The 12,441-nt window shown below is 51.3% G+C and overlaps 1 protein-coding gene across 1 annotated transcript; it reads right to left on the bottom strand.

Moving 5' to 3' along the window:
- Positions 1-2,567: 2,567 nt before the first annotated feature.
- On the bottom strand, positions 2,568-11,561 carry LOC132532345 (SEC14-like protein 3). Its single transcript, XM_060170753.1, is given in 13 exon segments — positions 2,568-2,632; positions 3,448-3,617; positions 3,717-3,883; positions 4,241-4,343; positions 5,920-6,007; positions 7,163-7,223; positions 7,886-7,981; positions 8,887-9,075; positions 10,054-10,070; positions 10,073-10,169; positions 10,263-10,291; positions 10,578-10,653; positions 11,508-11,561. Coding segments are annotated over 13 exon segments (1,212 nt in total).
- Between the last annotated feature and the right edge of the window lie 880 nt (positions 11,562-12,441).

Here is a 12,441-nt window from a genome sequence, read left to right as displayed (position 1 = left end):
GGTGAGACTGGAGACCTGGAGGTTGGGAGCTGGAGGGCTGCTTCCCACCGACTGTGGCTACGGAGTAAGAGTGGGTTTGCTGTGGCTGGGCATCCACAGATACCAAGGGGCACTTTTTGATTCTTGGCTCCAGCCCTAGCCTAAGCTCTCTGCGCTGCCCCTGCCTCCTGGTAGCAAGTTCTCCCTCTGTTCAAAATGGGGTCTATAAACTGCAGTAGAGGAGCTTAGACAAATGCAGATAATCCAACAGCACTGCTCACAGCTGCCTCAGCCTCAAGGGTGCAAAGGGTCCACCCCTTCATCCTCTGCCCCTGCTGCAGCCTGGGGGTGGGGTCTTTACCTCAGAGGGCAAGGGTGAGACCCCCTGTCCCTCCACGCTGTATCCCCGATGCTGAGCCATCCTCCCCCCATGACATCCTTGCCCCAACTGCAGGTGCTGCCACCATCTTCCAAGAGTATGAACCCATCCTCCTCTTCTCTGCCTCCCCACGTCCCTCTCCTCTCTCTCATTCCTTACTTCTAGGGTGGCCAGATAAAATATAGGACACTCAGTTAAATTTTAGTTTCAGATAAACAATACATTTTAAGTATGTCCCAAGTATTGCCTTTTTTCTCCTTCTAAATCTGACCTTTCTTCTTTTCCTCCTTCCTATCCACACCCCCACCCCAGCCCCCAGCTCAGAGTCGGCAGTCTTGTCCTGTTCTGGCAAGTTGCTGCAGTAACGTGAATTAGTGGTGGGAGGAGGGTGCCTTTAGCTCCAGTCCTATTTCTGCCACCCATGGGCTGAAGGAAACAAGGCCAGTGCATTTTGCGAGCTGTTTTTCATCTATAAAATGTGTCCATAAGTGCAGATGGAAAGTACTAGCTGCTGTTGAACATGAGCTTGATTAGTCTAAGAGTCAGGCCTCCTGTTCTGCCCATGGGTAAGCTCACCACAGTGGGCTCGGCCCTCAGCTCATTCCCAAGGAACTTCAAGTCCTTTGGTTCCCAACCATCCACAGCCTCTGTGTAATTCGACTCCTCCTGTCAAGAGATGTGTCAGGACCTGGGGCTCAAGCCAGCAGCTCCATGTCCCTGAGGCCATGTCCCTGGAGCGAGAACGTCCTGGGGCCCTGGTATCTCCTCTGGGAGATACCAGGGTCTTGGTGGATGACAAGAGGCCATGCTTCTCAGAGACCATATGAACAGTGGACCAGATGCTGGGCTTTGAAGCACAAGCCCTGCCCCCTCTGCTGTGAGTTTCCTTGGAGGAGCTGCTTAATTAGCATTGTGGGTCTCCATTGTTCCAGCTGCCCAATGAGCATAACACCTCCTCTGCCCACAAACTGAGATTGGAGAGGGTGACATCCAAGACACTTCCACTGGACAATCTAGGACAAACAAGTCATTCCTTCTCTCCTTCTCTGTAAAAGTAGGGTCTTAGGAAGCAGTATTATAGGGCAATTAAGGGCAATGTCTTTGGAGTGAAAAAAAAAAACAGGTCTTGGATCTGCCACTTAAGAGGGCATGGGTTCGATCCCTGGTCAGGAAACTAAGATCCCGCAAGCTGTGTGGCACAGCCAAAAAAAAAGAAAAAGAAAAAAAAAGAGTTGTATGATGTTGGGTGAGTGACTTCACCTCCTGAGCCTTGGTTTCCTTATGCATAGGTGACCATGATACGTGGCCTCAGGGTAGGCGTGTGAAATGGGCTAAACTCATAAAGCACTTGGCACTGTGTTTGGTACATAGAGAGCACTCAACGAATGACAGCTGTTTTTTTTTATTATCGCCAGGCAGCAGCTAGAGCCAGATGTGACTTCCTTTGCTTCTAGGAAAGTGCCTTTAATTGCTTAAAATATAAGCTGTGAGTTGCAAGGGAAGGCAGTGAGGGTGGTAGAGATGGGCTGGGGAAGCTGTGTGCTGAGTCAGACAAAGCCTTCTCTAGGCAGCTCCTACCTACCCAAGGGGGCAGCCACTGCCATAGGTCTGGGGGCTGGGTCACCTGGGTCTCCAAGAGAGTCCATCCCCTCCAGGGCTCTGTCCCTGTCCGAGGTGCTGAAATCTCCCCTAGTACTTCTTATTTGCACACCCATGAATCACTTGCTCCCTACCTCCATTCAACTTCACAAGTATATATTGAGCATATACTATATAAGGAGTAGCAGCAAAAAGAATTTAGATACACATCCAACCCAGGTTGCTGATAACTCATGGAGAAAAAATTCATGCACACAAATGCCTCAGAAGTGAGGACAAAGGCTAGGAGACTCGTTTTCCTATTTTTTGGGTTTCAGGGACATCCACTTGTTCTTACCCTTGTTTCTTCCTTTTCTGCAACCTCGGCATTCTCCAAAGCTGTGCCTCTCGTACCTTTCCTGATCTGACCACAGCATATGCGTTTTCCCCAAGGCAGCTGTTTCTTTACTTACTAATGTCACAGAGTCAAGAGGACTACTGAGCAATTTCTGGGGGAAGAGTAGGATATATAGGCTGAAAGCAGTCAGGGGTCTCTTGGAAGTGAGGGAACTGCCCAGACAGGGGTGAGCTCCTTGTCTTATTTCTGCATGCCCTCATCCAGAAGCAGCACCTACACTGTGAAGCTGACCTTCTTGGTGTGGACAAAGCTATAGGTATTGTCAAAGCGCAGGACATCTAGGGGGATAGATGGACAGACAGGTAGTTTGGCCTGGCTTCACACACTCCCTGCGCCCTGGCCATGGGGGAGAACAGGCTGTGTTCCCACCTGTTGTGTTTGCCAAGCTGGACCAAGTTCCCCCAACTGCTGTTCCCTTCCCCATGGGAACTGCCATTCCTGAGCAGGGCCTGTAAACAGAAATTGACCTCCTCCTGGCATGTGCCCAGCCTGGCTTTAGTTGCACCAACTGGCAATGAGAACAACAGCCACTGCCTCCCATTGTGTCCACACCTGGACAGTCACATGATAGGTATGCGAGGGGGGCATTTCAGAACATCAGAGGCCTCCCAGGCCCCTTGATGAAGTGGGGTGCAGGGCGAGGCCTGTGCATGCCTTCTGCCTCATTACAGGCACCCGAGAGGTAGGAGTTGTAGCCTCTGCTTCACAGGTGAGCAAACCTGCGCTCAGTAGGACTTTTGCTCAGGGTTATGCAGCTACCACGAGGCTGAAGTGGGACCCTGGTACCACACCCAGCTGTGGGCCTCTGGACAAGCTGATTTACCCCTCAGAGGCCCAGCTTCCTCCTGGGGAATGTCACTGCCCTATTGTCCCTTGCCTGTGTCCTGCGGCTTGAGTGCTCTCAGCCCCTTCTGGCACACGATCGGTGCTCTCAAGTGTGAACCGAAAGAGTGACTGTATGGATGAATGGCACTGACCTAGGGTGTATGTTCCTTGGTGGAGGAGTGGTCACTACCCCTCTATTTCTTCCTGTAAACCATGGCACAGGTGGCTCCAACCTTCCAGGGCTGGGGCCCAGCCAGGGCAGACTTACAGACGCCAGCTTCCGTGCAGGTGAGTCCCCCATCCTCAGGCACCAGGTGGGCGTTGTAGTGCTGGTTGAGCTGCACCTCCGTCATCAACCCAGCCCACTGCCACTCCCCCATCTTGGTCTTCAGGAAAACCCCGAAGCCAATGTCTTCACTGTCAGATGAGAACTGCCACCTGTGTTGGGGGAAGGAGGGGAACAGGTCACTGCTCAGGCTGAAGGGTCCCTGAGGGGCTAGGGCCCAGCCAGGGGTGGGTTGGTGGCCTGTTCCTTACCTGAGGACACAGCCTGGGAACAGGATCTCGTACTCCACCTGGTGCGAGGAGCTGCGGCTGATCTGCACCAAGTGCTCATACTGAGTCTTCACCTCGTCCTGCACATACATGGACTTGGGGATCTCCCCACCACATTTGATTTGCAGACACAGAGCAAGATGGGCTTGCTCCCCACCTCTTGCATTGTTCATGCTGTTTCTCCTGCCTGAGATATTTCCCCATCTCCTGGAAGTATCCTGCTCATCCTGTCCTCCCCTACCCATCCCCCCCATCCTGGGAAGCCTCCATACTCAATCAGGGCCTCTTCTGGGAACCTCCCCTCCCAGCTCATCCCTCTGGGTCAAAATTTCCCCATTTCTTGTTTGCCTGCACAGCTGCTGAGGGCTCTGTCAGGGCAGGGCTGGGACTAACTCAATACCTGGCTCACAGGGGTTTCTCCATAGACATTTGTGGAATGAATGAGAGGGTGAGAAAGGAACCGAGCTCTACTCCTCTACCCTCCCCTGTTCTGGGGCTCTTCATACCTTAGTTAAATATTTGGGGTTCCCATCTGGGTCGGTCAGGGTCCCCCCAAACTGGGCAGGCAGTTCTTCAGGACTGATGAGTTTTAGCAAACCTTCCTTCCAGCTGTCTGTGGGGAGAGGGGTTGAAGGGGGACTATTGAGCATGGAGGGGACCCATCAGCCCCGCTCTTACCAGGAGGACCTGACCTTGGGGAGAAGCCCTACAGGAGCTAGGCTGCCAGGGCCCATTCCCTGGGCCCCCAGGCCTTAGGCTGCAGAAATGTCTTCCGGCATTGTGTTGCTATGGAAACATGTTTTCCCTGGCTGATGGGTTTGCACATTTTTGAGGGTCTCCCAGTCATAAGCAGTCACAATTAGAGTTGTCTAATTGTTTCAAGGAGCCTAATGACGTCAAGGACCATGTCAGGGGCCACACTGTGTGCAAGTGGCATACACAAGTCAGACCTCTGGGTGGAGAGGGATAGCCCTGGGTCTTTGAAAGGATCTCCCCCTCTCTGCTGCTTAATCACCACAATCATAATGCCCATTATTGTTTTTCATGCCCTATGCAAAGCTCTAAGTGTTCTGGATCCTGGGGTGTCACCATGGCCTCAGACCTATAACCAATTCAAGTTATCTCCTGCTGTGGCCATGGGAGATACCAGTGTGATGAGAAGGAAGACCATAATGCCTGGCATCTCACAGTCAAATGCACAGAACCCTGTGCGCCACCACATGGGGCAGAGGCCTGGACGTGGGTCTGGAGTGTGGCAGTTACCCACACTGCTCCAGGATTTGGGGGCTACCTTGTGATCCACCCAGCTCCCTACCCCAGTGGATCTAGGCAGAGGCAGAGACTTGGGTATCAGAAAGGGAGAGAAAACAGGGATTTGTTAGCTTCATCCCCATCCCCCTGGATCCTCAGATCTCCTGATTTGATGATCTGACCATTCTGATTATGAGATGTTATCCTCCAAGCTCAGGGTCACCGGTTGAGTTTAAGAACTATTTCTCTTCTCTATTTCTTTTTTTTTATCATTAAAACATTTTTTTGCCCACTTATAAAGGTAATACATGTAATTTTGAAAGTTTAGAAATATATAAAAAAAATTATAAACCACCTGATTTCTTGCTAACCACAAATTATTTTGTTGTATTTCCTTCTAGAAATATATTGTTTTTATAAAAATAAGACCATACTATCCACACCACTTTATAATCTATTTTTCTTTTAACTTAATGACATTTCCCATGACATCAAATCACTTTTCATGGCTGCCCAATCATTCATCAAATGGATGCATTGTTACTTACTTATCCAGTCCGTCCTTATTGAGCATTCCTTCTCTGAATCACTTCTCCTCTTCCTGCTCTTCTTCCTCATCCTCTTCAGCCCAAATTGCCTTTAGAAGCACTGAGGCGATGAGTGTTGAAAAGAAACTGATGCCCATAGCCCAGAGGTTGACTAGCAACCAAACTGAAACTGAAAAGGAGAAAGATGTGGAGGTTTTAGTCACCAAAGAGGTATGGCAGGGAGTAAGACAGAGGTAACAGGATAGACTCTATAGTGTAAGACCCATTTCATCTTTGAGAAGGAGGAGCCTCTGACTTTAGGTGATGTGTGGATCTCTGGAGGGGGTGATGGACCAAACTTACTCCAAAGTTCATACGTAGAGCTTAGGGGATGGAGCTGGAATTACTTATTTCCCAACATGATAATTTTCCTGTGAGTGTCCTCACTCAAGAAGGGCTTCATGAGGTTGTATCCCACAGGGAACAGTTTGGTGGCTGGAGAGATATAAGCAAGTATAATGGGGAAAAGATAATTCCACTGGGCCACTCTCTCCGTAACAGTCATAGCCAACAATGTGGAGGAATAATGAGTTACCTCGGCAAGTTCCAATGCCCTGCACCTGACAAACCATCCAACCAATCGGTCAACTAAAACAACAAGCAGCCAACTAACCAACCACCCAATCAATCATCCAATGAATCAAACAGCCAGCAAACCAGCCAAAAAATAGCCAATCAATTCACCTTCTCACCAACCCATCAGTCAGCCTACCAATCAAACAGCCAACCTACCAAATAGTCAAACAACCAATCAACATGTCAGCCAATCAGTAAACCAATCAGCTAATTAAACCACCAGCTAACTGCCCAACCAACCGCCTCTTCCAGTCAGTCAACCATTCAAACCAGCAATCAACCATCCAAGATACAGCCAAGCAACAAATCAGCCAACCAACTAACCAATCTGCCAACTAGCCACTCACCCACATAGGCAATCAAAATGCTAACTAGTCACTCAGTCTATCAAGCTAACAACTACCCAACCAGACAACCAGATATCCAACTAACCACCAGTCAACCAGCCAAACAACTGGCCAAATAGACAAAAACTAAGCAATGAATCAACCAGTCACCCATCAAACGTATATCCATCTTTCTATCCACCCACCCACCCAAACAACCACCACCCAAATACCTATTGAGTTTCCACCTGGCCCCAGGCCTGTGAGGGATATAACAGAAGTGGAGAATCAGAGGCCCTGCCTTCAACGAGCAGACAACCCAAGGAAAACAGGATGAATACACACAAGACAACTGGAGGCCCCAGAAAGCAGTTGACAGGAAAGGCCAGACTGGGCTGCACCAGCTGCCAGTGCCAGAGGCAGTTTAGGAGGGAGAGATCAACATGGGTGGGAAAGGTGAGGGGGGATCCCTGGAAGAACTGAGGTGGGAGCTGCCTCTTCTTGCAGTAAAGCCAACCACAGAAGTTACCATTTATGGAGAAGTTACTCTGTTTCAGGCACTCTGATTTGCATGCAGCCAAACAACCAACCTGCCTCACTGCTATCCAGGGAAAAAGGCACTAGTATTGTCCCTAGGGTGCAGATAAGGAATTGGAGGCACAGGGAAGTGAAGTCACCTGCCACATACCTTTCACAATGAGCATGAACTTCAGGGTCTCTGGGAAATTCTCTTCAAGGAGGCCAAAGAACTGTGGAACCAAGAGAGACCCCATGAGAGCCCACACCTCTTCTTCTCCTACCCCCATTCCCTTTGCAACCTCCCCTCTGGAGGATTCAGAGGGCTGTGGAGGGTTTCCCTTCTTTCCATCACCTCCATGGCCCCTGGAGGAAATCTCACCCCAGACTATTGCAACCATAACCTGTTATTACATAATCATTTTTAGAGCAAATGTTATAACAATGGTAGTATATAATAATAATTTATGTAATAGTAAATAAAACGTTTACTGTTTATTAAACGCTATTTGCCAAGCACTTGTGTATACACTTCACGTAACAACTCACTGAAATATCCCTACATCCCTTTGAAATGCAATCAGTATCCCCATTTTGTAAGTGAGGAAAATAAAGCATGGAGGGATAAAGCGACTCGCCTGAGTCACAGAGCTAGGGATGACAGGGCTGGGCGGGGTTTGTCTGAAGCTGGCCCCTATGGACTCAGTAGTGTTGTCCCTGAGGCCCGTTCTGTGGGATCTTCCAGCCAACATTATCTTTGGGTCCTGAGCTGCAGTGATGGGGCCCAGGAAGGCCACCACCTTTTACCAGATCCTGGCTCTGAGTTAGCAGCAAGGTCACAGCAGGCCAAGCTGGTCGTTAAATCAAGCAGGGGTGCCCAGGGGCCTTTCCCCACCTCCTGGTACATTTCCACCAGGGGTTTCCAGAAGTGCTTCAGCCCCAGGCCTTCACAGTCAAATATCATCACGATGGTCTCAATCTTCCTCCCCAGCTGTGAGGATGAGAGCAAGGATCAGGGTGCAGGCTCAGAACTTGGGAGATGGTGACCCCAGCACATGACCCTTCAGGGCTTCTCCCACATTCCTACTTTGCCCTCAGATGAATGAGTGGACAAAACAGTGAATGCATTTACTACCCACCCATCCACCCATCATGTCTATCCATCCACCCATTAATTGACCCACCCACTCATCAGTTCACCCATCCATCCCTTCATACTGCTGTTTATTCAGCCATTCATTCCTCCATTTGTCCAACTAATATTTATTAAGCACCTATTTTGAGCCAGACACTGTAAGTATAGCATGTAGCTCAATAATCCAGAGTTCTTGTCCTTAAAGAGTTCACAGGCTGGTTGGGGAGACTGACAAGCAACCAGATCCCCACGGTCCTGAAGTGAGAGCCGGACAACATGGGAGCTGCGGGAACACACGTTAACCCAGATGGGGGCCTCAGAGAAAGTGACAGTTTGAGACCTGAAAGATAGACAGGAGAGAGCCAAGGGAAGTGTGGGAGGGAAGTGTGTGTGCTGGAGGTCGGGCTATCCAGACAGAGGAACAACAGGGGCAAAGACTCTGAGGGAATAACAGTAGGTAATAGCATTCTGAGAAATATGAATCAGGCCCTGTATGCCAGCCATATACTTGCATTATCTAATTTAATCTTTGCAAACATTATTATTGTCCCTGTTCTATAGGTGAGGAAACAGGTTCAGGGAGGTGAGGTAACTTTCCAAGGTGGCAAAGTTACCACCACCAAAGTTACCACTTTCCAAGGTGGAAAACCAGTACACCCACCTGGGAAGTGGCAGAGCTGGTGTTTGACCACAGAGCCCTCTGACTGTGACAGCAGAGAGCACAGGTGTGTTCCTGGGACCAAGTCCCCTGGCAGCCTCACCCGCTCTGTCTGCAGGTCACACTTGTGCAGGATGCCCTCACAGTCCCTCATCTTGGTCTTGAGCAGGTCCTGCTTGGTGACAGAGAAAAGCAGGCCCTTGGGGTCAAGCGGCCCGACGATGTCATACCACACAGGGCAGCCGTCATGGTCACAGCCACACAGGGCCCCAGGCATGTACTTCTGGATCACCTGGGCATGGACAAACACACGAAACTTGGCATCATGCACCTCCCAGAGATACCCAGACCAGGCTGCCGTGGGTGGCCTGAGCCAACACACACTGTGGTACAAGCACTGTCCCTCTACTGGAGGGCGGCTCTACTGTCCAGGTAAGAAAACTGAGGGGCTTGCAGGAGGAGGTCTTGCTCACAGCAGGTACATGGCCAAGGCAGGTCTCAGCCACGCCTGCTTGAGGCCTCTGGGCTCCTTAGTTCTGCCCCCAATGTCTCCCGTGTCCCTTTCCATGGAAAGGAGTTGGGCTTAGTGATGAAGAATATGGATTCTGAAGGTCACAGACCCGGTTCAAAAACAGATGCTACTGCTTCCCTCCTGTGCATCCTTGAGCAAGTGATGCCACCTATCTGAGCCCCATTCCCTCTCCTCTGTTGGGGAAAGTCCCCAAGATCACACAGTGCCTGACTCAGAGCTTGTGCTCCACAAATGAAACTAGGACCACTGCTTTACTAAGATGCTGGTGGTGGGACTCTTCTCCCCAACTTCTTGGTGAGCTAAGTTTCTTTCCCACCTAGACAGGATGCTTTGACCAAGGCCCTAGGGGTGAGGGCTCAGAGCCACGAGCTAACTCTGGCGGTGAAGAGCCTGGATTTGGAGGACAGACAAGCTTGAGCTCAAATCCCAGCTCCACCTTGGGGCTGTGGGACTTTGGGTGGGCTGCTTAACCATTGCTGGGCTTCAGTGTCCTCATGTGTACAATGGGGACAACAGTACCCATTTCATGGGGTTGTGAGGATTAAATAAGATCATGCAGATAAAGTCTTAACTTACGCTTGGACCTCATAAGCCCCCAGGAAATAGTCAAAATTGTAATAGGAGAGGTGCCTGCACACTCATGGTCTTTGCTACCCTCCACTCACGGTCCCAATGATCCAGAGACTGCTCGGGTGGTAAGTCTATAAGAGACTGGGGGCTGTGCAGCTGTTGGCTCACCTCGGGGGGCTGCCAATCAGTATGTGGTCAATGTCCATGGTCTTCCGGAACTCCATGTACTGAAAGGGAGTTGAGTGGTAAGGTCTCACTGGGCTCCCAGCACCCCTGAGGAGGGGCTGGAGGTAGGGGCTGGAGGCAGGGATTGCCCCTACAAAGCCCCTCGCCAAATTTCCAGGGAGGGGGATGGGTCTCACCTTGTGGAACATGGCCTCTGATCTCTGCAGGTCGAAATTCTGAGCTGTGAGAAGATGGAAAGAAGGCATGGGGTGGGAAAGAGGTTGCCTTGCAGTCATCTTGCCCTGGTCCTGGGCAGTGAGGGGCTATGGAGGGCAGTGGGGGGCTATGGAGGGCACTGGGGGCCTGGGTGGGACCTCCCTTTCCTGTCCCCTCCCCTCTCCTGCACCTGAACATGTGAAGCAAGGTGGTATGGTAGGATCCTGAGATCCTTGGGTCCTTCTGGAGCAGCTGGGACAAGGGCCTTCTCACTGCCCCCTCACCATGACCTCCCCCACCTCTGCCCTCACCTCAGAGCCAGCGCAGAAGGAAATAGTCATCTGGGTTGGGCAGGGCAGGCAACACATCCTGGACATTTTCTCGGAACTGGGAAGAGACGTTGATTGAAGAGGTTTTCACACTGAGCCTTTGCCCCAGACTCAGTGATTGTTTTCGTCTTGCCTCCTTCTCTTCCAGTGCAGTCTGGCCTACGGTGATGGAGGATGGGTGGGTGGATGGATGGGTAGGTGAATGGGAGGAAGGATACATGGGTGAGTAAACAGAAAGAATGGATGGATGGATGGGAAAAAAGGAAGGACAAATCAATGAATAGTGGATGGACAGAAGGAGAGATGGGTGTGTGAGTAGACAGACGGGTGGGTGGGAGTAGAAGGATGGATGGAAGAAAAGATAAATGGGTGGATGGGTGGGTAAGTAGATTGGAGTATGAATGTATTCTTAGTTCTTTTCATGTGTTAGCCCACCAAGGCTTCTGTCTTTTTTTCCATCCCATTTTCTACAAAAACATTGTTAGCGATTATGTGTCCTCTTCCCCATTGACCGTGGGGATGACAACACACTCTGCTCCGTCTCTCAGCTCTTACAGACAGGTCATCTGTCAGGGTCCTGGGGAGTGAAAGGGAACAGAGTCAGAGGGCAGACCATCTTCAGCTCCCACCTAAGGGGAGGTGGGGAGGGGCACGTCAGGTAAAGGTCTCTGGGTCTGGCTCCTGGATGAGAAGTCAGGCTTCATCTGGCACCCACACTATTGCCCGGAAGTGGTGCTGTTCCCTCAACCTCTGCCCTGGACAGGGCTGATGTCACCAGGCACTGGGAGACCTGACCCTGGGTGAGGTGATGACAAAGAGACAATGTCAAGGACATGCTGAATCAACAGAGTGGGGCAGTGTTCCGGCCACCGCCCTCCCTCCTCCTCTCAGCCCTTTTCCCCTGGCTCTCACCTTGGCCAGGGTCTCTGCCTGCTTGGGGCTCAGGTCTCCGACTCGGCCACTCATGGTGCTGGGTGAGGCTGGAGGAGTGGAGGCCACTGCAGGCAGAGGCCAAGTCTGGTCTGTGGTCCTGACCAAGCGGAGCCTTTTGCCCCCACTCCTGGGCGTGGCTCCAGGCGCCTCCTTCTTGGCCAGCTGTTGGGTTGCACATTACATAATTGGGATTAAGTGAGGTCCCGTGCTTGGCTCTGGGATAGTTTGGGGTGGGGGAGGCAGATGTACACGGGAGGGCATGTCAGAGGTCCCCTGCCAGGTGGAAGAGGCTGGGAGGAAATGAGGCTGGCTTCCCATGGCATGGGAGTCCAGGCTAGGTACCTGTAGAACCCCCCTCAGTGCTCCCCAGGCCTCCAGGGAAGGCAGGATTTCAGGGGGAGTGAGGACTGCTCCCTGCAGGCACCCCTTCTCTCCGACCCTCAGTCTCCCCATCTCACTAAGGAAGAGACCCCGCACCTACGGTTCTGCAAACGTCACCCTCACCCAGCTGTGATGGCTAGGAGTCAGGGACTTAGTCTAGTAAACAGTTCATTCACTTTGTCGGGGTGGGAGGCTCATGTCTTTTTGCAACAAACGTCCATATTCAAGAGGAGACAGACTGGGGCAGAAAAATGGGACTCGAAAGGTGTCCTTGCTAAAGGTTTTTTTCCCCACAGGGCTGATGCTGCTTTTCCTGTCTTTCAAATTCTATCCTGTGGTGCTGGTCCCTCACCTTCAATACGGGGAAGGGTTGAGTTCCCCCAACCCTGCTGCCCTCCCTTCTCATCGCAGAGGTCATGGGGACACAAGGGTCCTTGTCCAGGACCTCGCATCCCCTGGGTCCTAAGGGAGAGGTGGGGCATGTTGATGCCCTTGGGGCGGTAAGGGTGCTTCTTGGGATTTTAAACATCTG

Source organism: Lagenorhynchus albirostris, chromosome 14 (assembly GCF_949774975.1).
Source record: "Lagenorhynchus albirostris chromosome 14, mLagAlb1.1, whole genome shotgun sequence".
In the NCBI taxonomy this organism is placed as follows: domain Eukaryota; kingdom Metazoa; phylum Chordata; class Mammalia; order Artiodactyla; family Delphinidae; genus Lagenorhynchus; species Lagenorhynchus albirostris.
The sequence above is the reverse complement of the archived record's forward strand: the minus strand, read 5'-3'. Positions and strand labels throughout refer to the sequence as shown.